The sequence below is a fragment of the Chelonia mydas genome, chromosome 1 (genome assembly GCF_015237465.2).
Source record: "Chelonia mydas isolate rCheMyd1 chromosome 1, rCheMyd1.pri.v2, whole genome shotgun sequence".
NCBI classification, from domain to species: Eukaryota; Metazoa; Chordata; order Testudines; family Cheloniidae; genus Chelonia; species Chelonia mydas.
The window spans coordinates 119,927,767-119,952,738 of record NC_057849.1 but is presented as its reverse complement, the minus strand read 5'-3'; the positions used below and the strand labels follow the sequence as shown (position 1 = coordinate 119,952,738).

Sequence of the window (24,972 nt, the reverse complement as noted above, 5' to 3'; positions counted from 1 at the left end):
AAATGTTTTAAATCTATAGCAGCCTGTATGCAAGTGGATATAGGCCCAGGCTAGTGATACTTTGTCTGTAATAAGCAAGTGTAAGTCAAAATGTCCACCTGAATAGGTGTGAACTAAGAATATAGCAGATGTCAGATACTGTTCTTGGACTGACGTTGCTATTTAACATGGTTTCCAGCAAGCCATTAAAAAAATTAATGACAGCTGCTCAATTACCATGTTCTTTCTCTTGTGTTCTTTATTTCTTAAGAATAAAAACTGGCAGAATTGTAATGTGTGAGCTGAAGCAAGCCATGGGAGGTTGCTCCAGAGTTCTGACAGAGTTTTTGGCCTAGTGGATAGGGGGAAACAGTGGATATGATATATCTTGATTTTAGGAAGGCTTTTGACACAGTCCCACATGACATTCTCATAAGCAAATTAGGGAAATGTTGTCTAGATGAAATTACTGTAAGGTGGGGGCAAAACAAGTTAAAAGACCACAGTCAAAGGGTAGTTATCAACGGTTCACCATCGAACTGGTGGGATGTATCTAGTGGGGGTCACACAGAGGTCTGTCTTGGGTCTGGTACTATTCAGTATTTCCATTAATGACTTGAATACTAGAGTGGAGAGTATGCTTATAAAATTTATGGATGACACCAAGCTGGGAAGTGTTGTTAGCACTTTGGAGGCCAGGATTAGCATTCAAAACAACCTTGACAAACTGGAGAATTGGTCTGACATCAACAAGAGGAAATTCAATAAAGACAAGTGCAAAGTACTACACTCAGGAAGGAAAAATCAAATGCCATAAGTACAAAATTGGGAATAAGTGGTGAGTTTGTAGTACTGCTGAAAAGGATCTGGGGTTTATAGTGGATTACAGATTGACTATGACTCATCAATATGATGCAGTTTTGAAAAAGTCTAATATCAATCCGGGGTGTATTAATAGGAGTATCATCTCTAAAAGACAGGAGGTAATTGTCTCACTGTACTTGGCACTGGTGTGGCCTCAGCTTGAGTACTATGTCCAGTTCTGGGTGTCACACGTTCAGAAAGATGTGGACAAACTGAGGAGAGTCCAGAGGAAATCAACAAAAACAATAAAAGGTTTAGAAAACTGAGCTATAAGGACAGGTTTAAAAGAACTGGGCATGTTCAATCTTGAGGTGGGACTTGATAAGTCTTCAGATATGTTAAGGGGTGGTATAAAGACGATGGGGATCAATTGTTTGCCATGTCCACCAAGAAGTAGTCTGGAGCTAGGGAGGTTTAGGTTAGATATTAGGAAAATTTTCCAACTATAAGGATAGTTAGGCACTGGAGAAAGCACCTAGGAGAGGCTGTGGAATCTCTGTCACTGGAGGTTTTTAAGAAGTGGCTAGACAAACATATGTCAGGTATGGTCTAGGTATACTTCGTCCTGCCTCCGTGCAGGGAGCTGGATTCGATTACCTTTCAAGGTCCCTTCCAGACCTACTTTGCCACGATTCCACACCCATGACAGCTAATTCACAATAACCTTTGTGCAGCCTCAATTGGCAGAGTGCCTTTGCAGCCCAGACTGTGATTTACAGTTGTCCCTCTCTGCCAGAACACCCAAGGGAGAGTTTTGTGGAATAACGGGAAAACTTTTGTTTCCTCAGTTGCAGGAAACAAACAAAACCATAAAGGGAAGAGATCCCTTCCTCATTTGGGAATCAGAGTAGCAGCCGTGTTAGTCTGTATTCGCAAAAAGAAAAGGAGTACTTGTGGCACCTTAGAGACTAACCAATTTATTTGAGCATGAGCTTTCGTGAGCTACAGCTCACTTCATCGGATCCGATCTAAGGTGCCACAAGTACTCCTTTTCATTCGGGAATGTATTTCTAAATTATTGTTCATCCTCTGCCCATTTGAACTGGCCATTTGGGAAGTCAGCAGTGCTGAGATAAACATGAGTTCTGCGGTGGTATAGCTCTTATCTCATAACTGCACCTTCTAGAGAAGGAAAGAATGCTAAATGAATCTGAAATGATGAAGAAAGGAGGCTGTTTGATTGGTTGAAACACTTCTGAAGTTTCTACACTGTTTACAGATTCAGGAATCTGTGTAATGCTTGAAAACGAAAGATGATGAGTTAGCAAAACTGCTTGAGACACAAGTCAAAGCAAGTTAAAATACACAACATATACTACAATGCTCAGGGAATATTTCTCACGGCTGGAGTGCTGAAGGCCATGTTATTGTCATTCTTCCCAGCTGCAAGGATATCCATATATCCTGAAATACCAAGAAACGCAAAAGGCACTATAACAGGCATGTAGACTTTGCCATAAGCAATTAATTAAATGAAAAATAACTGATTTTGTGCTTGCACCGTTTCTGAAAGTAATATAACGTTACGAATACTGCAGCCTTTTCTTACTAAGACAGGATTGTCCAGGCAAACTCCAGAATTCTACTTTGTTGGCAGAAGAAAAATATTTCTGTAATGCTAGTGGTTGGGGGAACCCTTTGATGTAGGCCATATTTATATTGATGCATTAGTGTAGTTTTGTAATCAAAGGCATTAGCTGCACATTACTGCTCCTAGGGTAAAATAAACTTGTCTGGAAGAATGTATAGAACTTATCTCTTTTTTTAAAGAGGAAACCAAAACCAAGGAGCTTGCTGTACATTAGGATTCAAGGTCGGAATAACTGAGAATTGATAGCTTCTGTATTAAGCTGAGTGTTTTTATAAAATTCCAAGTGCACTAGAAGCGCTCTCCTTAATGCAATAAAACACTTCTCAGCTCCCAATTGAAGTAAATCTACAGTAAATGAAAGGTTTTATTTTTGCACATTCTTCTTCTTGGTGTGTTAAATGTATTATCTCACTGAGTAATGAAGCAAAAGGACAAGGGACCTTGGCTGTTATTTCAAACAGCTATGTCAAGTTAAAACAATAAAGGTTGTCTATTGATTTTTCCATAGAAATGTATCTGCATTGCTTTTACTGGCCAGTCATATTTAAAACCTTTTTATTCATTACGGTACTATAAATGTTATCACTAAGACTGAAACTGGGTAAGTGTGAATCAACATCATTAACTCTCTTGCTTTTCAGATTTTTGCACAACCAAGACGTGGATAAGTCTTTTTGTCTTAATGCCTGCAACAAAGCTTATTAGGGATGGAATGTTCTCAAGTATTAAAAAGTAGATTGATAAATTTGGGTTGTGACACCCCAGAAAAGCGTTGAGCTACCTTTTTGCTCATAAAGGAGCCAAACAAACCATGGGTGATATATGATTTTCATATCACTTAACATGGGTATGGAAATTCCTTAGTACAACAAAAGGGTTTAGCACACAGATTTCATATGCAGTACCATTTTCTCTGGGGATATAGGTAGGACAAAGAGATGATGCAAATAATTGTATTTTGAATTATGCCGAGCCCAGTAGACTGACCTTGCCTCAGTCCAACAGTGGCTTAACTGCCACCAGAATATTAAGCACTGAAGCAGACAGAGTAAGCCATGGAAGCTAGCAACAATTCCAGGGGCAATGACTATAAAAACACACTCCAGAACCTAGTGTCTCACAGCTGCCTACCTTATCTACAGTTTACTGCACTGAAGCTCAAATGACCAAAATTAGAGACAGCAGCATAGCCCAGTTAAAGAGGAACATATTTCACACAGCCATCAATAGATAAGAGCAGTAGCAAGTGAAGGTTGCACCTGCAAGCTTCTGTTCAGTGTATATTGAAATTATGACTCGCCTCAGTATATCAGTACTGGAGTTGTTGCTGTGAAATTGCAGTTCTATAAGGCTAAGGAAGATGAACATAAAATTGTGGCAGGGGTTATTTTGCCACAGTCACACTGAACTGGGACAGAGACGGGTGTGTGGGTACATACATGGGGTGGGGTTTGCACTTATCCAAGAACAACCACCGAAGTGCACCTTTAGTTATACAGAGGCTGAGTTTTGGTTTGGTGCTTTGCTGTTGCACAGGATGGGGAAGAGCAAAGTTTTTAATGTTCTCAACGTCTGTTTGTGTCAATACTCATAAAACAGAGGCAATATAATCAGACTTCTAGTAGAATTCATCTTCCAAGGAAGAACCTGAGGATACTGTGTGCTTTTTTGCTGAGTTGCGGAGCAATTATAGAAGCATGGGACAGGAAGGGACCTCGAGAGGTCTTCTAGTTCAGTCCCCTTCACTCAAGGCAGGACTAAGTATTATTGAGATAATGAGTAGAAGCTCAACCACAGTATGTGCACATAGTCTAAAAATGGAATATTCCATTTCCACAGACACTCTAAGGGAGCTCATCTACAAATATAATTACTTAATAAACAACACTTTATCAATCAAAGGACTAATGATGCAAGCAGCCCTCTTTGTCTAGAACACTCCCACTGAAGTCAATTGGTGTTCTGTGTGCAGAGGGTTTCCAGGATCAGCGCCCAAGAAGATAAATGGATCTGTTCTCTTATTTAGGTTTATAATGGGTGGCTCTTATCAGAGCATCGACTCACTTGTTTTTAGTCCTGAATATTTAGCTTTACCTCGCTTCGTAAGTCTACCACCCATATTGCTTAGATGACAGCTCTGACCCAATGCAGGGAACTCACAATTAAACATAAACACGCAGAAGGTTTACATTGTAATAGTGAGCTACAAAGGAAATGTGGTATCATTACAAATATGTGTTGATCTTTTGGGTCAGATGAGTATTTGTTTTAGTTTATTGCAGAAGATGGGTAGGATAGACTTCAGTAAAATGAGGTCCTGATCTGGCTAAAAACATTTTGTTTTCTCTCCAAAGGAGAGGAATTCTTGTTCAGTACTTCTGTTTCACAGGAGCCAAACATGCAAGAGTTCTTCTATATCCAGCTTCCTTTTTCTGTTATCATTTGACTTGGCCGTATTTTTATGATACCAGAAATAATATTTTGAAAAGCTACTTTTAGGTTTCTTGTGAGCTATTTGTTTAATTAAAAACACTCTGAAAACAGAGAGAAGCAGCACTGAGATTCATTGGTGTTTCCAAGAACATGACTAAATTACTGTTCCTTGTAGTTACCATGGTATTACCATGTATGTTTGTGGGATTTTACCTTTGTTTCCATTTGAGGACAGGAATTATATCTACTGTACATTATTTTCAAATACACATGGGCGAGACTCACATTTTAATCTAAGAGTCTAATACACTCATTACTTTATGTGGCTATTTTTCAACCAAAGAGCACTGAAAACTCATTGCTATTTGGTTTTGGTAGAGAATGTGAGTTCTGTTGGCTTAGTAATATTTACCGAGGGTTTGCTGAAAAAGTAAGAGTTTCTTAACACTGTAGAAATATTTAAAATGTTGCAAAATGGACAATTCTCAATAATTTAATTTGTGAAACATGTTCCAAAAATACAAAATGCTTTTCCAAGTTAAAATCTATTTGATTGTTAAAAAAAAAATCCCCTAGTCTTTTCTGTGTCCAATATCTGTTTTGATTTAAATCCAGTGTTGACGTACGCAAACTCTTATACTGAACTATATAGGTCAAAATTTTTCAGTCCTTAACTCAGACAAGACTCCCATTGACTTCAGTGGGAATCTTCTGTAATTAAGTACTTCAAGATTTAGCTCTATAGCAACAGAATACATTTATTTTTTCTCCACTCTATGAAAACACTTAAAGGGGGAAGGGAGGGGAAGAAAAATGCATGGGTGAACTTTGCATTAAATTGTAATCTGCAGAAAATCACATACCTCTAGTGCTATTAAGTAGTAAATCTTACATATGTCCTATCAGCTATAGTCTGCTACAATATCACAAACAAGCAGAAGTCTTGTCCAGTTGCAAGTAAACTATCCCAGAAATCACGTACCATCCTGCTATGTTTGATCAGTTATTTTTTTAAAAAAAGCTCTGAAATGCTCTACAAGTAATACTTGCAGCTACTTCAGATATAGGCAGATATCTTTGACGTTATCAAACTCTGAGCATTCCTGTAAATCAGACTTTTCACCTCAAATTAAAATTAACGTGTGCAGAAAGGGGGCTAAGCCTATGAATCCCATAGCTTTGCAGCAGAAGAGACCTTACATGGTTTGATGGGATCGGAGAAACTGTCTTTATTTTATAGTGATTTCTCCCATGCAAAGAGACAACTAAGACAAGATCTCCCAGCAACAGGTCTCAATAAAAGCAGGTGGCTTGGGTTGGTCTGGACTTAGACATCTCTAGTTGCATCATGGCTAACCAGCACCAGTGGGTGTTGCGTTGAGCCCCAGGGAATGGGGGAGACTTTGAAAGGGACATAAGAATGAAGAACCCATATCAAATGTTTGACCTCTGTTTCTTGCTTGAATGCTGTCTAGCTTTCAATGCCACGGGAGAACAGTAAAGGTTCCATTATATTAGAATTATTAATAAACATTGCTTACACTATAAATTTAGTTGAATTTAGTAAGAATCTTGTATTTAAAATGAATAGCAGTCAGGAGAATTCTTCAAGGTTTTTCTTTTTCAGGCAACTACATATTAAAATCCTTCACTGATTACTGTGATGATAAAAGGTAACATGGCCTCTATAATTTGAGATGAAACTGACCATGTCCTCCTTCACTTTTTCATGTTCACTATCCCAAGAAGTGTGAAAACACAGTAGTCTTCATCACAACCGGCAACACTTAAAGATAGAGGTATCCAACCCAGTAGACCAGGTTAAACAGCAGGAACGATGTTGGAAAAAAGACTCTGGAATAGGAGTCCAGTTCTAAGATGTCTATGTGAATCCGTCCTCTCCTCCATGAGCCAGATTTACATTCTTCATAACAGCAGAAAAAGCTCTGGCAGTCTTTTCCGTCCAGACACTCATAGACACAAGTGTCTTCAAATTCTTGCCAGTACATGGCATTGTTCAATGTGATGACTGTAGGCGGTGGTCTTATATCAAGTACAGAATAGTTCTGGGGAGAAGAGGGGGGGGGGAAAGAGAAAACATTTGAAAAGCTGCCTTGGATTGTGGACATAGCAATCTGTAAACAGCTGAGGAACAAGCCCATAGATTCTAGAGATTTGTTGAGCATGTGCAACTGACACTTTTGGATTTAGGATCAATGTCACTGCCTTTGCAAATAGGTTTCCATAGAGTAATTTTGATATACAGTCATCAGTTAAATTAATTCTGGGTGTGTATTCTCCACAGATGTTTCAAGGCATATTATCCATTAGGTACCCAATTTTCATATTTAAAGTGTGTGTTTACACTACCAGTATATCACAACATGATCATCAAAATCACCTCTTTCTAAAGTTCCAATTAAGAATGGTGTCAAAACTATAATTAGAGCAGACATATGGGCACATCAGTTATTTTATGGAGCAATCTCATCCCTATAGCAAATAAAGCTGCATTAATGCCACCTAAGCTTAGCATGAGTGAGAATAATCACAAAAAATGAAAAAAAGTCAGCTGAGAGTGACAAGAAAAGAAAGCACAGACTTTCAAATTAACATCACAGGACGCAAACATATTTTAACTCTCTTTATAATAATACTCAGAAATCTTCAAGGCTCTGTCTTTCTACCTCTGCCTATATGGTAGGGCTCATCTTTCTTCTATCCATTCTCTCCTTAACACTTTGATTTCTACACGGTCACACCATTTTCTTTTCATGCAGCCCTCTCCTATAATAACCTCCTTTTTCTGAAGCATCAAATCTCTGCCAGACTCAACTCTTCTACTAAAATCAGTGGAAACACTCTCATTGACCTCTTTGATCTTTGGATCAGGCCCCAAAAGCACATGCCAAAATTCCCAAGGTATACATGAAATAAGTAAATTGTACAGTTTCTCCTTCTTTTCTTTCATGCCCCTTATTTCCCTCCTCATAACCTCTTTGGATTTATTAATTTTTAATATTAACCCATCTAATTAAGAATGCAAGTTCCTTGGCATAGGACCTTGTTGTTTCCAGATCACCATGCATATCAGTGTCTATAACAATAATAATATGATACAGGATGGTATCATAGAAAATCCATTTTAGCTCTGCATTAAATACTGTGCTACTAAAACACTGTCATAACATTTGACTGCAGCTTTATCAGCTTGCAAACTACCACTTTGGCCTGGATCCACAAAGGAACTTACACATTACAACACCCAGTATCACAATGCCTAGCTTGTAGGTGCCTGGAAAATCACAAGAACAAACTGTGATCCACAAAGACTGAGTTAAGTGCTCAGGCTCCATAGACAATGAAAAAGGAGAGCTATGCACCTAACAATGTGATCCACAAATGCCAGCACATGAAGTGGCGAGCTCCTGGAGCGAGCCAATGAGAGATGTGGATGAAAGGGGTGTGTTCTAAACTCCACCTCTCTCATGGTGATAGATGCTTAAGTCCAGGCCGTAGGGAGGCACCTATTTCTGCTAGGGATCCATGAGCAGCAACCCCTCTCCTGGAGTCAGGCAGCTTAGGCACTTAAGTCATTTCTTGTGAGAATGAGGTAGGTGTTTACCTCATTCTACACAAAACAAGGCAAAGGAAGGATGAGAGGTGATGCCCACCTTATAACTCTTCTCTTAGCCCAGTGACTAAACCACACATCTGGAGACTCACATTCAATTCCCTCCTCTGCCAGAGGGGGAACAGATTTGAACCTGCTTCTCAGGAATATGCCAAATCACTGAACTATGAGATATGCTGATGGGGGGGGGGGGGTGCCACAAATTCTCCTGCTGACGCTGTTCTACTGTGGATAAATACTTAGCATCGTTGGACCAAACAGAGAGAGCGAGAGCATGCACAATAGCGAGAATGACTCTATTCCAGTGAGAGACCCAGGGTCCGGTCTCCTGCTCCAAGCACTCCTTAATTATTCAAACTCAATAATTCAAAAATGGCTGAAGAAAATAATTTCTGACATGGGATGTACAAAGTTCTCTAGGAGGAAGAATAACTTTCCAAAAAAGAACAAAAACAAAAACAAAAAACGAGGGGAAAATTTGAATGCAAACTCTATTTAACAGTTTGATAGTTATTAGGATATGTCCCATGATAGTTCTATGAAAACTGTAAATTCTTCATTTTTGTTAGTTTAACTTCATGATATAATTTGTATTCACAGTTTCCATATATTACTTTATAAAGCAGACATGCAAAGTTGCATGGGTAAGAATAGGGCAGCAGGAGATGGCAGTTTTGGCTATCCTAGATTGTTTAGAAAGAGCTTATAGCCAGAGGCATTTATGTTCCTCTCCCAAAGCCAGAAAATAAACTGACCTTTTACCAAAAAAGAAGAAGAGCATTCACAGTCAGGCTCAAGCCTGACATGACATCAGTTTGAAATTATTCATGAAATATGCTGTAATGTAAACAATATGTGCATGCATCCATTTGTTGCTATTGAATAAAATAGTGTACTCACCATCATGTGACCAAAACTGACATCAGGTAGCTCAAATAAAGATAAGAGAATCATTCAGAAGAAAACAAATCTTTACTGCTTTATATTCATCTAGTTTTAATAACGTTTCTTAAAATATCCCTTAACAAAGGCATGAAACTCCCACAGAACCTTTAATCCACCCAGAATTCTTCTTCACCCATTGACTTCATTTATTTAGTAAATAATATCAAAGCCAGCCTTCATTCTCATGTCACTTAGCAAACTGCCAGATTTTCAGTCAAGACACCTCCCTAGTGTTAGCATTATTTCCTCATCTTGACATATACCCCTTAAACGTGTCCTTCTAATAACTGCCATATTTTCTGCATTCAGCCTTTCCACACTATTATCTTTTCCATTTTCTCAAAGCCAGCTCACTTCTAGCATGCTATAGAATTCCTTTCAGTAGCACCCTTCTCATGTTGCCTTTCATATACCACATACATGTATAAGGACTGTTTTAGAAGTTTAATGGAATTTTCACTGAATTGGCTCTTGGCTATCTATTATTCTAGCTTGTACTCATCTTTCCCCCATTAGTCCTTTATTTTACTCTTTCCACTTCATGACTTATTTCCTGAATCCTATCTTCTCCTTCCTTCTTCCTCTTTTCCCTTGAGCTCTCTTTAATCCCCTTCTTCTCAACCTCTCTTCTCTCATGTTTCACCTCTTTGATTTCAAATGAACGTTTCCTTCCTCCAGCCTGAAAAAACAAAACTTCCGTCAACCTCTCTGACTCCTTTTTTCCATTAAACATTTTGAGTGAGTGAGCTACTTCTACTCTCTCAGTTTCCTCGTCACTAGTTTTATCTTTGATCGCTTGCTTTCTGAATTTGCACTTCACTCCACCGTAATGTCTCATAAAGTGAACAGCAACATTCTCCTGGGAAAATATTTAAGAACAGTTTGTTTTAGAGTTTTTGGAGGGGACTACTTGTATGTGCCTCTGGCAGGTGCCTTTGCTGCCATGAGTCCAGTTGTACTGGGCTCAGAGGGAAACCAACACTCTAAAAATGACCTAAAGCTGTTTTCTGAACCTAAAAATGACCGTTTTAAAGTTTACTATCTCATTTGCTTATAGAGCTAGGAACAAGTGTTGGTTCCCACTGGAGTGGTAGAGACCTGGGAATCAACGCTTCTGAGTAGTATAAAACTCGTGTTTCTAGAGATGAAGAGCCATCAGATAACAAACTTAATAGCTGGTGTGTTTATGTATATGGAAAAGCTATTAAAGATGCAGGACTGAACTTTGTCTGACCTGGGCCATGTACGGGTATAATTTCTTGGTGGGAATTTCAGACTGGGGAGAGAGAAGAGGAAGAAGGAATCATTTCGGTGGCAGGTTGGGGTTAAATAAATCCTGGGGAGATAATTTCTTTTGAGGGGCAGGTGATGCAATGAAAAGTGCATGATAAATGTGTTTGTTAATAGATTTGGCAATTCATACACAGGATATCACTTCTGCCTCCACTCATGTTAACTTCAGCACCATCTCCATGCAGCACTGATGCTCACACTCTTCACACCCACCACTTACTCTCTCTGTCACACCCCCAACCAGGTACACATCCACCTTTCACTCTCTCCACCCTCTGTACATTCATACACACTTCCTATTCATTTTCTGAAGCCCCACTCTTCACTTTCTGCACTCCCATACATATAAACTCACCCACCCTTCATCCTTACTGCAATTTGTCTCTGCTCTTCCTGTGATGTGCCCCAACCCCCCCCCATTTACCCCTCACATTCTGTTGTATACACCTCTGCTGCACCCCCTCAATTCCTCATTCCCTCAGCTCAGGGGCCTGTCTCCCTCTTCCCCCACTTTCACTCCTTAAGGCCTTATTCAAAAATCCTTGCAACTGGGGCTGGGCAAGGAATCTGTGCTACTTAAGTATCTCTAGATTTTTTTTCAGTGCGGGAGCCACTTTCCTTTCCACTCACCTGCACAGCTGAAAGGCAGGGAAAGGAATAGAAAGAAGGACTGCTGTTGTGGAAGGTATAGCATTTGGCAGCAGCATGCTTGATGCCTACAGGAACTACTTTCCCACCTGCTTGCTGGAATTGATCAAGAATTGGGGAGGGTCTGGGCAAGGGGGAGTGGGGTGTTACTTTGCAAAAGCATATGGATGGACCATTGCCATGACTGGCTGTGTGAAAGTTTCCCTCTTTGTATTATGCTCTGTGCCCTTCATTAGTAATCTTAGGTGACCACATCTTACCGACTTTTTCTTCTTAGTACAGTTTGGCTTCCTGCAGCTTGAGTAGTAGTTGAGGGTTGCGTACTCCATCAGAGCAGCAAAGACAAATAAAAAGCATACAGTCACAAACAGATCCATGGCAGTGACGTAGGAGACACGGGGTAAAGACTTTCTTGCAATGGTACTCAATGTTGTCATGGTCAATACAGTGGTAATACCTGCACACAGAAATTGCATTTAAATGTATACATATCATTTCTTAATAGCAAAGCGGAAACTTTGGAAACACACACAAGATAGGTTTCAGAGTAACAGCCGTGTTAGTCTGTATTCGCAAAAAGAAAAGGAGTACTTGTGGCACCTTAGAGACTAACCAATTTATTTGAGCATGAGCTTTCGTGAGCTACAGCATCTGATGAAGTGAGCTGTAGCTCACGAAAGCTCATGCTCAAATAAATTGGTTAGTCTCTAAGGTGCCACAAGTACTCCTTTTCTTTTTACATACAAGATAGGGGATTAACATCCAACCAAGCAGTTACAGGAAACTGATCATCCCCATATGATATCAATGGATCACTGAATAGTGGTTAACATAAAACATTGAGTGAAAAATTAAATCCTCAGTAGAGCAGGTAAATATTTTGCACAAAATATTTCAAAACCAATGAAACATTTGCCTTTGGTATTTTTAATACCCCTCTCCTGAAATTCCTACATTTTTCTTTTTTCAGTGCCCCTCCCTATTCCTGCCTTTCCCTCCCTATTCCCCTTTTCTTTCTCCTGTTTCAGTGGCAGGTGCGGGGTGAAGGGAGACAGAAAAGTGGGGAAATACCTAAACCTGGAAAAATTGGGGTTCGGGTTTTTCAATTAAAAGTGAAAAATGTTGATGAAAACAAAATTTCGCACACAAAGTCAAAAAGCCATTGTTCGTCAAAGGAAATTTTGATTTTTTTATTATTTTTTTTTGACCAGCTGTAATTGTCAATAAGGATTTAGGCCCTAGTCCTGCAATTGGCAGCTTGCTGGCCGACTGTTGCTTCCATGCACAGCCTCACTAGCTGAGGTCAATATCAATCAACAGCAGCAGCAGTCTGTCCAGATGTTATCAATTTACAGGATTGAGGCCTTACACATTAAAATTCTCTCTCTGACCCCATGTATGTAGCCTGGATGAAAATTGTGGCTTATATGAACTGCTACTGTAATTTGAAGAAAGTGGCCAGTTTAGTTCAGAATCCATTCTTTCAAATATAGTATCTTGGATGGACAGACTAATATTTAATCTAATATGAATTATCTTGATGTAAAATATGCTGAAACCACACAATCTGGTTTGTACTGGAAGTGAAAGCTGTTTGTGTGCATTGTTCAAATCTGGAAGTCGCTCTGCCTGAGAAATAAAGACAATGTTTCCATTTTTGGACTAGTATTGACAATACTTTTTTGGGGGAATCACAAGGCTTTTACAGAAAAATTAAAAATAAGAACTCCGGGATGGCTTGGAAGCATGTAAAGCACTCTTTGAAATACACTCCAAAAGACATAATTTAAAACAGTATAGATATAAACAATGTTAACAACAAAAAGAAGAAGAATGTTTTGCAGCAGCATGCAGCGTTTGAAATATCAGTGGGGTGACAAAACCTATGCTTCACAGTAAAATTACTGCCCACATATAGCATTCTTTTTGATACCGATATAGCAATGTCTATGGATTACGTTTACCTAACTTTACTCTTTTCTTCATAAAAAACTGTCGGCACTTGATTTGTAGTGTTTGTTATGGACTAAAGTGATTCACAAGGATCCAGTCCTCTCCCATATCGTATTTAATAGCTATAAAACCACGGGGAGAGCTAGAAGCTGAAGTACTAGCAGAATGTTTACACCATGCAGCTCTACATCTCCTTTATGTCAAAGGGTAAATAATGCTATCTGTCAGGGGTCTAAAATGTGCCTCTGACATCAGCATCAGGATAAAGAGCAGTTTGCTGAAGCTGAACCAGACAAGCCTGAGGTGATGCTGATGGAAAGAAGGGAGTGCTCTGAATAATTTTTCTCTTCCATAAGAGCCACTGAACTCAGTGGCTCTCAGGGCTTGGAGATACCTAGATACCCAAATAATAATGGAGGCAAAAAACTTCCACTTCTAAAATGTCATGCCTGAACCTATCAGAGACAAATGTGGCCCCAGTAATCCATGCACCCGTAACTCCATGCTCAACTACTATGATTCTCTGTATCAAGGTAGGAAGTCCAATATCCTGAAAAAGCTTCTGCTCCTTCAGAACACAACCACATCCCTGCTCAGCAACACATCATAGCAGAGCTTTGCACTGATTCCCCCATGAACCCACAGCCAGTTCATAGTCTCTGTCTTGATTCACAGAGTTGTTCTTCGCTAACAGGGAGACTCTCTCTCTCTCTCTCACCATGGCCTCCAGTGATCAGTATGTTCTACAGGCACAATGAAATTACAGACAAAAGGGACAATTTGGGACCATGGGAGCTTCACCCAGACATTGGAACTCCTCATCTAAATGAACGGAAAGTGACTAAGAACCTGGCCACAATCACAGCCTCCATGCAAAATGCATCTCTTTGACTGAGCGTTCTGGCAACAACACTTTTACACTCCCATTGCTCTTTTATTTTATATTAAAAAACCAACCCCCTAAACTACACTTCCTGAAAAAGAAGACAGAGATTTTTGTTCTTAGTCTTGGAGGGTACTTTGTCATAGTTTCAGGATAACTGCACCTGTATTCCCTATCCATGGTCCCTCAAGGGCTCCCAGACATTACCTCTCCAGGGCGGAGACTTGTTTCTCACTCCCTCCTGACACCATGTTTTAAGGCTGCACTGCTCCCTGAACTACAGTGCAATATCCCTAGCAAGCAAGTCTGCCTTTGCTTTCTCTCCACGGGCTATGACTAGTGTATTGCCAGCAGATACAAGTTACCACAACTTCTTCTAAGTGAGCACATTTATTCTTAAGGTAAAAGCATTACAGAGAAAACATAAAAACAATAAACTTTTCTATATGCATCATGAAAGCTTACCAGAGGGCACCCATCAGTCTTATGGGACCCTAGTAGGCCAAGTCCTTCCACCACTTCTGCAAGGAATGCCCCACCCACCCTTGGACAGGAGTTCCTGTCCATTTGCTGGATCAGAAAGAAGTCCCCGAGTCAGTTTAAACTCAGGATATTTATCCAAAAGTCCTTCCTTTGACTGTTGTTCTCTGGAGAATCCAGTTTGAACCAGTATATGTGAGCCCTCACCCTTCCTCCCCCCAGAAGGGGGACTTCTCTGGGAGGGAGGTTTATAAGCTGGCTGATTTGCCTTACTTACTGCCCACTGTTTTTAGTTTCTGGAGGAGTCATGGTACCCCTCCCCCATGGAGTCGAACACAATCATACATAAACCATTCATTTAAAACTATGGACCCCAAAGATAGATATTGCAGCTCCATGCGGTATGACACTTGGATACCATACTGATGGGTGCTAGGATCAGAACCTAGTTAGATAGAAGACCACAGTAGGAATAGGCAGGAGCTGGGTCAGAGTTGCAGATGCAGTGGCACTTGAAAGGGCAGCCACAGAGGAAAGTGTGTAGCATCTTTTCACCCTGGCTTGGGGCTGGATTTCATCTCCACCTTCACAGAGTTCAAATATTCAGACTTTATGCAAATAAGATGCCATTGCTTAGGGTATGTCTGCACTGGAGCTAGCAGGTGTAAATTCCAGTTTTCGGAGACATACCTGAGTGAGCTCTGATTGAGCTATCACACTAAAAATAGAGTGTAACCAGAGTGATGTGAAAGGTGGGAAGGGCCTGAGAACAAATACAATAAACAAGCACTGAGAGCTATTTTTGAAGTAATACAAATTTAGTCCAGTCTTTAATTGTGTATAAGCAATAGAAACGCTGTTTTTAAACATGAAAATCTGTTTTATAGTATCACATAGGGAGCAGGAATGGAAAAAAAAAGGCATAAAACACTATATATCAACAGCGTATATCTAGATGCCATATACATCAGTAAGAACAAACACTTATTTTTTCCCCAAAATAGTATCTAGATTCTTTACCCTGGCCTCACTGCTGTTCTGTGTGAGATCATTTTGGGGGATGATGTCCAGGAGGCCCTATGATAGATCTCTTATCCTTCCTTCCACCTCGTTCTAAAATTTGCAATGCTCCAAAACTGTCTGTCATATTTCAGCAGACTTTTAAAACCTACCAAAGATCTGAATTTACTGCCAGAGTCATCCTGATCTCATTTCAACAGCTTCATGTCACAGCTGGCATTAATGCCCTCAGAGAAGTGTATGTGTTAAAATGTATTTGCTGTCAATGACATCAATACTAAATTTACTATTTGATAAATGAAATAAAACTTTCCAGCAAACTAAGATAGCTCAGGGGATTCACAATGGGTGAAAAATGTTTTACCTTTAGGTCATTGGTATGATTGAATCATGATCAATACTTACATTAATATTCTACCATCTGATAGCTGCTTACAGGACTTCACTATGCAAAGAAAATTAGTGGTCTGAATCTGGCAGTCTTAGAGGACGCCTGGATTACGTGGTTAGAGAGGCTTAATTACCCTCTTACATCTAAGGGTACCTTCCGCCAGGCAGGAGTAATGGCACGTTGAGGGGGCAGCATGAGGACATACTACTGATGCACAAACTGTAGCTAGTTTGTAGATACGGATTTCATTTTCTCCGTCTTCCAATCTCAGCACCTTTCATGAGCACTAAATTCATTTTCAAAATGTAAGTGACTGAAGGATGGAATTGAAAGGAAAGTGATGTGAGTTTTTATTAAGTGCCATCGTCGGGCTTGACGACTGCTGTCTTTTTGACACTTGCAATTTCAGATGCTATATGGTAACATAATCATAATGGTATCAGATAATGGTATGTGCTAACACACCATATATATATATATACATCTTTTATATATATAAAAAGAAGGCAGTTTGCTGAAAGCTTCAGTTAAATTAAACCCTCTGAATTTCAAGAAAAACACCCCCATAGTTTACCCAGTATAATTTTTCTTCTCTTCAAATGCCTGCCAACATATCTAGATTGGTAGGTTTGGAAGAAGGTAATTTTCATAGTTAATGAGAAGTAGAAATACCAGAAAGCAATTCCAGCTCTGTAAATGGAGGCATTTACACAAGGAGGGAGCATAGTCGAGTGGTTAGAACACATAACTGGAAGTCAGGACTCGTGCATTATCTGCCCATCTCTGACACTGACTCAGTGTGATCTGAGGGTAACTTCATCTCTCTGTTCCTCATCCGTTGGTTTGTAAAGCAGGGAAAATGATACCCATCTTCCTAAAAAAAACCCCAACACTCTGAGATCTTCATATTCAGGTGCTAGTGTTTGTGTATGTGCCATAATAGGGATTATTACTACAGTTCTATTGTCCTCTCAGAACCAAATATCCCTTATTTCATTATTTTAGTATATAAGTAGCTTATTACTGATAACTGTGCAGAAGGGGGGTAAAGCCTTTATTTTATACAACCCAGAGCAGTTGCCAATAGCTCAGCACATTACTCGTTAATTTCAGGGAGTGAAATTTTTTCCCTGATGTAATGCCATTTATGTCAATGAAGTTACATTAGGGGCAAATTTGCCCCCTTCCCCGAGTCTATAAATCATTTTGACTGATTAGCACTAATGATCTAGAAAACCCAGGATTATTTCAGCGAGTAGCCGTTAGCTGTGTTACACACAAATGCACACAACTATTTTTAGAAGCGGGTACAATGTATGCTACTTTTCAATTCAGACAGATTTCTTGTTCAAATTATGTAAGTGCACTAAAGCAAATAAAGAGCACTAATGTGGCTATTCTGAAGATTTACAGTAAACTGACCATTGGGAGACATTTGGGCTCTGAAGGTGCACAAAGACATATGTCCCACCTATGCACTACTTTCTAGTCGCTTTATGTAGTTTATATTTTTAAAAAAAGAAAAGGAGTACTTGTGGCACCTTAGAGACTAACAAATTTATTTGAGCATAAGCTTTTGTGAGCTACAGCTGAATGCATTCACTGAATGCATCCGATGAAGTGAGCTGTAGCTCACGAAAGCTTATGCTCAAATAAAATTGTTAGTCTCTAAGGTGCCACAAGTCCTCCTTTTCTTTTTGCGAATATAGACTAACGCGGCTGCTACTCTGAAACCTTTATATTTTTAGACCAGTAACTAAAGGTTTAATTATTTCTCAGAGTGTATCTAAATGGATTTCTCTGGAGTCTATCTAACCAAAAGGAGTTGGGAACCTAATACATCTAGACTGCTTGGAAAACTTTAGCTTAGTTTCTAATTTGACACCCACCCATTGCTATCAGAATGTCTTGTTCCTATTGGATAGTGGTTTTCAGGAACATTCAAAGACAATACATTGGTGTGGCTAAAATTCTAACCTTCACTCTTGTCTAATTAGTTTGGAAATGGCCCTGTGCAGTATAAGTACAGGAAGCTTTCTGAGAGATAGCGCAAATCAAGCTGTTTCTAGTAAGAGAAAGCACTTGACGCTTTTTGTCTCCTGGTTTGTTGTTTTTAATGAAAATCAGGCATTGTGAAACATTATCCAGATGGGTGATTTGTGATTCTTCAGTACACAATATTGTCTCACACGTTTATTGACACACTGTGGTTAATCTTTCCTTGTCTCTATTAATACACTAATTTAAGAGAATTGCATTAGTACTGTAAGGCCTGATTCTCATTTACACTAAGGCATCCTTATACCCCATTGGCAGCTGAAAATCGTCTTTAAAATCTACACCCATTTTAAGCCCCTTTCTACTGCTAGAGTAACAATGTAGAGGCACAATACTGTAAATAAGAATCAGGCCTCCAGTCTTTTGTTTCTGGAAAATGGAGTTCAAATGATGCATATCTGGAATTCTGAAGGACATTTATAGCATATAGCTGTTCAATTCAAAGCTTACCAATGCAACACTCAGCAGGATTCGGAGCGTTACACGCAAGCAGAAAATCAGAGCACATTTGTCAAAAGGTTTGCTAAGGTTTGTGAATTTCTGGAGTGGAGTTGGGACATTTATGATTTTGTGTTGAGGTCATGGGAAGTGATTTTTTAGTGTTGCGTTATTTGTTTTTAATTAACTAATGTATGCTCTCAGCAGTCTTATTGCAAGTTCTCCCAAGTCTCTTCCTGTTACTGCTCCTGTTGCATATCTCCATCATAATGAACCATCTATGAGTTGAAGAGATGTTCCCTGTCATTCACTAAGAATAAAGGCTCATTTAACCCTGTAGCAAGATGGGCTGTGTACTAACAGCAGGAACAGCTGACATTTGGATTCATTGCTGAAACAAAGTGGTAGCTAGTGGAAAGCCTATACTTAAAACATATTTTTAGTAACATATTTCTGCTGTCATTCATCGTGATGAGCTGGACCATCATTTTAAGATGTCAGTTTTGCTTATTTATGTGATGCAGAATGGTTCAAGCCAGGTGCTGACAAACCTTAATAAATGGCTGCACAGCAACATAGGCATACATCCCATGCCTCATTGAGTTATGGACTTTGCTAAAATTTTCAAACATGCTTAAGGGATTTAGTAGCCCAATACCTTCTGGTGAGATTTAAGCTCCTAAATCCCTTAAGCACATTTGAAATTTTCATCTTTATGCCCACAGAGCCCTGTGTTCTGAGCTGGAAGCTACATTGCTCAGGAGGTGGGTGGCTGCCCTGGTTCACTCGTGTGCTGGAAGAAATGATAATGCTGGAGTGAGGCATTCTGAACAGCCAATAAATGTTGCAGTCTTGAACTAAATGGCTTCCTGTTGTGACTCTGGGAGAGAACAAACTGGTGGGTATGAGGAATTCCTCAGAGAGTCTAGCTCCCCAGTGTGACCTTAGTAAGACAGCTTGCAGAAACAGGTTTAGATAAGGACTCATGATCATTTTCGGTTCAAGAAGTCATTTTTAAATAATTTTTCCTATATAGAAAAGGAGCAGATGGTGATAACCCATGCATAGCTGCTAGGAGGGTCAGAAAGCTTTGTGAAAAAGGCCTCCCCCTGTTATAGGAGTCCCCCCGCCCCCGCAACAGAAGTCCCTGTTCATTCCTAGGGAACTACTCAGCCAAAAGGGGGTAATGAGACCACAGCCCTGATCCCCCTCCATCTGCCATCCCCCACCTTCGGTATTTTCTCTAAAGGGAGAGGCTATTTGTGTCAGCATAAGAGTTGTGCAAAGTGAGTGCCCCATTGGGTGCAGAGCAGCTCTTGGAAAGATTATGCTTCCTTGAGGCAAAATCTCCCATGTGCTATTCCTGGGACGGGCACACTGACCAAGGCTCTGGCATACCAGCCACAATGGAGCCCCAAGTGTCTTTCCTTCTGTTTTAATGTGTACGTAGTTAATCTCCTGTTACAACCCCACCCCTGCGTTCCTGATACTTGCACAGCCTGCAGTGTTTGTGTTAGACTTTGAAAATTCTGCCCAATTATTTTTAACAGAGCCTAAAGTTAAGCACCTAAATCCACACTTTGGCACTTATATAAGTGACCTGATTTTCAGAGGTGCTAGAGAGCTGCCAGCACCTCTGAAAAACAGGATTCTTATTTATGTACCGAGCTCTAGGAACTCAAGCATCATCATTTTGGACAATTTTCTTCTTATTCCACCAACATTTGTCTGTCTATAACTATAACATAAGGAACAGTAGCTTAAGGACGGAAGGAAGGAAGCAGTCTACTGTGCCGATCATTCAAAAATCCGACTAGAGAAACCACAGAAGGATTAGGGAGGAAATCATTTATTCTGAGCTATTATGCAAACAAAACAAGTGGCAGAGTCATTCATTTTTAATTGTCCCTTTAAAACTCAAATACCAAATTCCCTTGTCACAACTGGCTTTTGGGCCTGTAGGAGCTGGCTGTGACGATGTACAGTATATATCTAGTGCCCAGAGACATTGGTTTTCTAATTGGAAAGGAGATGAAATTTTCAAATGGTAAAGCAGGATATTTGTTAATATTCAACACAGACATAGAACAGAAAGAATTAAGACCTTACCTAGTGCTGTTCTTGCTGGTGTGGCATCTTTTTTAATCCAGAACGATACCCAGGATAACACAACTGTTAAGATGCAGGGTATGTATGTTTGAATAGTGAAGTATCCCATTCTTCTACTTAAATCGAAGTATATCGTCATGACTATGTAATCACCTGCAACAACAGGAAAGAAGCCAAAAAGGATATTGTGATGAACTTCCGTTACTCATTCGCCTCACTGGTAATCTTTAGAGCAAGTATTGTTTCAAATATGCAGTGTATGAAATATTTCCTTGTGTTCTGAGACCATCTGTGCAAAAAAGCCCAGGCACAATGCAGCTGAATTAAAGCTTTCTTACTCAGAACTTCCTGTGTTTTATCCCTTTGGTAGAAATTTCAATGTTTCTGGACAGCTGGTGTGAGGCGGGGAGTGGAGACAAGGTTCTTCCTCTCACCTGATCTTGACTAATGGGTTTTCCCAAGGCCTCTGTGCTTCCTGAGGCTGGAACTTCAGAATGATTCCATGGCAAGTATCACTAGGCTACCAACTTCCGACAAACTTGCAGTGGCCATTTCACCTTCCCTCTGCCTTCCCTCCTATGGATGCACCTTCCCTTCCAAACACCTGATTCTGGATTTGATCGGCTTCACTGTTTCCCCCTAGGACCATAATGCTGCTCTACACCAGCTGCTAGGGGTTCTTATGCAAGATGAAGCACACAAACTTTCTCCATAAACTGAGAACTTGTTCACAGACATTGAAAGCTCAATGTGGGAAAGCCTTAATTAGCCTCAAATCAGGTTTTCTACCACACAGTAACAAGACAAAGTATAGCATCCTCTCTCGAGGCCTCTTAACAATATTTTCTATGTTCTTTGTGATTGGTAACGTTTCAGTATTCTTTACTACCAAATGTATTATTGAATAATTGGCATAAAATGTTCCCTTGTGTCAGTAAAGTACATAACACCACCATTTGTAAATTTCGTTTTCTGTCTGTCTAGGGTTTTATGTTGTACCCCTCAGCTCAGTAGTGTCCAAATTATATCAGAAATACAGCTCTGTAAGCAAGAATTAAAAAAAACAAAAATTAGCATACCATAGTATTTTGCAGAGTGCTGTGCCTACAGTGCAGTGCGTAGGTATGTGTCCTGTCTTTGAGAAGGTATAAAACTGTGTGGGTTTTCTGATTTATGTATGTAAACCACCCTAGCCTGTGGAGAGCTCTTCTGCTCCCAACCTATAGAAGATACAATTCTCTGTGATTATCAGGCCCTAAGGAGTTCTATGTGAAAGCAATAATGATTGTGTGATCTTATTTGTTATTGAACTGGGGATCTGTGAGGTCTGAGAACAGAATATGATGTAAGCACACGACTGAGTTTATTGATATATGTGCATAACTCTCAATAATTGACACTGGGAAGAGTATAACCCTATGTCTATGTTTACTGGTTTAGTATACAGCACCTCAGCTTTTATTTCTGTGTTCTCTAAGTAGCCTTAAAAGTCCTTTTGTGATTATTATTGCTACGGATGCGGTTTGATGAGGTCATGATGTAACACTGACAGACCCTGATCGTTGGCAGGTGGTATAGAACCTGGGACTTCTGGAACTAAATGCATGAGCCTCAAGCCATATGGCTCTTAGCTAATGCTGTAGAGCAGACTCATTGATCTCTCTCTCTAGGTCGTCTTGGTGCCACTAGATGGGACAGAACCCCACACCCAGCAGGTGTGTGGGTTACAATGACAGACAGGGCATAAACTTGCTTGGACCCCTTCTCCAATCACCTGGCAGACAATATGGACAGTAATCAGCACCCTGCTTTTCCAGCAGAAAGAACTGTATTTCTACTTTAGGGTTAGAAGAATCTCCAAGCATCTAAACGGCTGCCATTTTTAAGGGCTCCCCCAAAATTGCTCACAAAATCCCTGTCACACACAGAAAAAAGTACACTGAAAGCTGCAGTTCCTCTTTAAAATGGATCATTATTGGTTGGGTGCCATCAGCGTTTTTAGTGCTGCACAGAACCATGCAGGGGAGAAAATCTTTGCTCCCAAAGGGCTTATAGTCAACAATGGTTGCCATTAAGTAGTTACCCCTTGCCAATTAATTCCATAGAGTGATCGTACAATTATGTCTTCTAGATACCGAGGAAAAAAAACTATAGTGATTTCAGATACTGCTACATAGTAACATAGTAACCCTGATATTCTACGATTTTCTTAGCTCTCATATACCCATTTGAATTCATAGATCTCTTCTAAAGGATGGTAAGTATCGTAATTGCATTTTGCAGAACAGCAGCCAGATGTTTAAAGGTATTTAAAGGTGCCTAAAGACCTAAAGAATATTTGAGTGTCGCCCAGTATGAAATTCATGAATGGCTGGGAGAGCATTCATGTAACATAGCTGGGAGTGATTTTACATACTAATGGCTGTATGTGGGCAGGCCAGGTATGGCTGCTTTGGCAGCAAAGCCATGTAAAAGGCAACCCAGGTTAGAGAGTTCAGGGGACACCGCTGTTCAACAGTCCAGATTGTACGCTGGAGAATGTCAGAATATGATGCTATAGACAAAGTAAAAGAAAACCCAAATCTAGGTACCAGATTTATTACCACAACATTAGCAGTGTGTCAACTTTCATATCTTCCTCATACCACACAACATTTCTCATAGTGAGGAATGGTGATCAAGCCATGCAGGCAATTGCAGTCGGGACGCTCTGGAGCCTTCATTGTATGTAAATTTGTGTCCAGGACACATTCTCCCCCATTTGTTTAATTACACAAACATTTGACTAACAAGTGGTGCACCAAGGATCTCCCCTCTGAATCTCCCCTCACACAAGTGAGAATCAGGAGTACCTTAGCTTCGTCAAAGTCCGTGGAGTTACACAAGTGTGAAACTCATGTGAGAAGAGACCTAGCCCCTGAGATTCTAAAGTAAGGCTAGGCAGTGCACTGTTTGGACACTATTAAAGCCGCTGGCATGGGGAGGAAATCATCTCTGCATTAAAAAAGCTGGAAGCACTTATGTCCCTCATGTTGGCACTATCGTGGTAAGTAAAAGCTGTGTGCTGGCCCAAGGCTTTTAAAAACTACTGTAGATTGCAGTACGCATCTAAATTGCATTTTAGATTTTCCTTTAACCTTGGTCAGACCAACTCCTTTTGAGTGACCTCAATTTGTCACTCAGCCTGCTGAATAGCTGCATCAGTCCCTAGTTATCTAAAATTTCTTGCTGGTGGTTTTTGTGAGGGTGTACAGCAGTAGCATGCAATGCCGCGTTGCACACAGTACAGTTTTACAGCTACTTATTTAAAGTACATGGACCATCAATAATCAAAATCACGCAGCTTCTATTCTAAAGGATTACAGAAATGTCAAAGGAAGAGGTATGAGTCTTACAGGCATTAACAATCCAAAATATAAAATTATTCTCTTCATTCTGCATTGTGGGACATAGTTGTATATGGTACATTAGTTCTGTAGAAATCCCACTGACATCAATGCAATTTCCAGATGAGGAACAAATACAGAACATGCAACACAGATCTACAAAGCAGATTTCAGAGGAAAACCCTGCTTTAAGGTAAAAATAACAGATATAATGGACTTAAAAAACATAAGTAATCTAATTGCAAAAATGGAGGCCACACGGAAACCAAAGAAATCTCCAATTTGGAACTAAGAAAATAGTTTTAGTTATCAACAACTTAAATCATTTCTCAGGAAACTTACTTAAAATTTTAACTAAACAATGAGCCAAGTTCATTGAAATAATGAAAATTGCCTGGAGACAAAATAATCCACCACAGGTTTTATGTAACAAGAAAAAATGTATCTTAAGGCAACAAATCTTTTAAAGTAATCAAAATAGAGAGGCAACATTTCTCATGAAACCCGGATGACTGTTGTCTGTGACCTGAAATACCCTTATTAATTTTAGTTTATAATTTGAAAATAGGATCCTGGGTGGAAAAATAATGATTTTCTATGGATTCAGAACCTGGGGTTTTAATGAATGGTGCTAAGCAGCAGCATATTGTCATTTTCTGCTAAAGACTGAGGAAGGCTTGAGTGAACTGCCAAAAGTTTTCCTATACCACATTAAAACTCAACTTCCTTAAAGCTGAAATCTTTGAGTAGCACAGAACTGGAAGTTGTATTTTTAAATAGATCTTTTTACAGTATAACCACACTAATGTGCATTGCATAGTAATTAATCTTCAAATTAGACCATATGTTCACTCTGCTACATTTGTT

General features: G+C 39.7%; 1 protein-coding gene across 4 annotated transcripts in view; it reads right to left on the bottom strand.

Moving 5' to 3' along the window:
- Window positions 1-1,801: 1,801 nt before the first annotated feature.
- Window positions 1,802-24,972, bottom strand: part of GABRG3 (gamma-aminobutyric acid type A receptor subunit gamma3) — a 529,680-nt gene continuing 506,509 nt past the window's right edge. For 3 of the 4 annotated variants that reach the window (XM_043537677.1, XM_043537685.1, XM_043537690.1), the window contains 4 exons: window positions 20,720-20,872; window positions 11,648-11,844; window positions 9,402-9,431; window positions 1,802-6,933 (listed from right to left, as the gene is read on the bottom strand). In XM_043537677.1, coding sequence (XP_043393612.1) covers window positions 6,655-6,933; window positions 9,402-9,431; window positions 11,648-11,844; window positions 20,720-20,872 — 659 coding nt within the window. In that variant the 3' untranslated portion in view covers window positions 1,802-6,654. Of the gene's footprint in view, window positions 6,934-9,401; window positions 9,432-9,478; window positions 10,126-11,647; window positions 11,845-20,719; window positions 20,873-24,972 lie in introns of those variants that run through there. The other variant, XM_043537682.1, reaches the window with a different exon arrangement.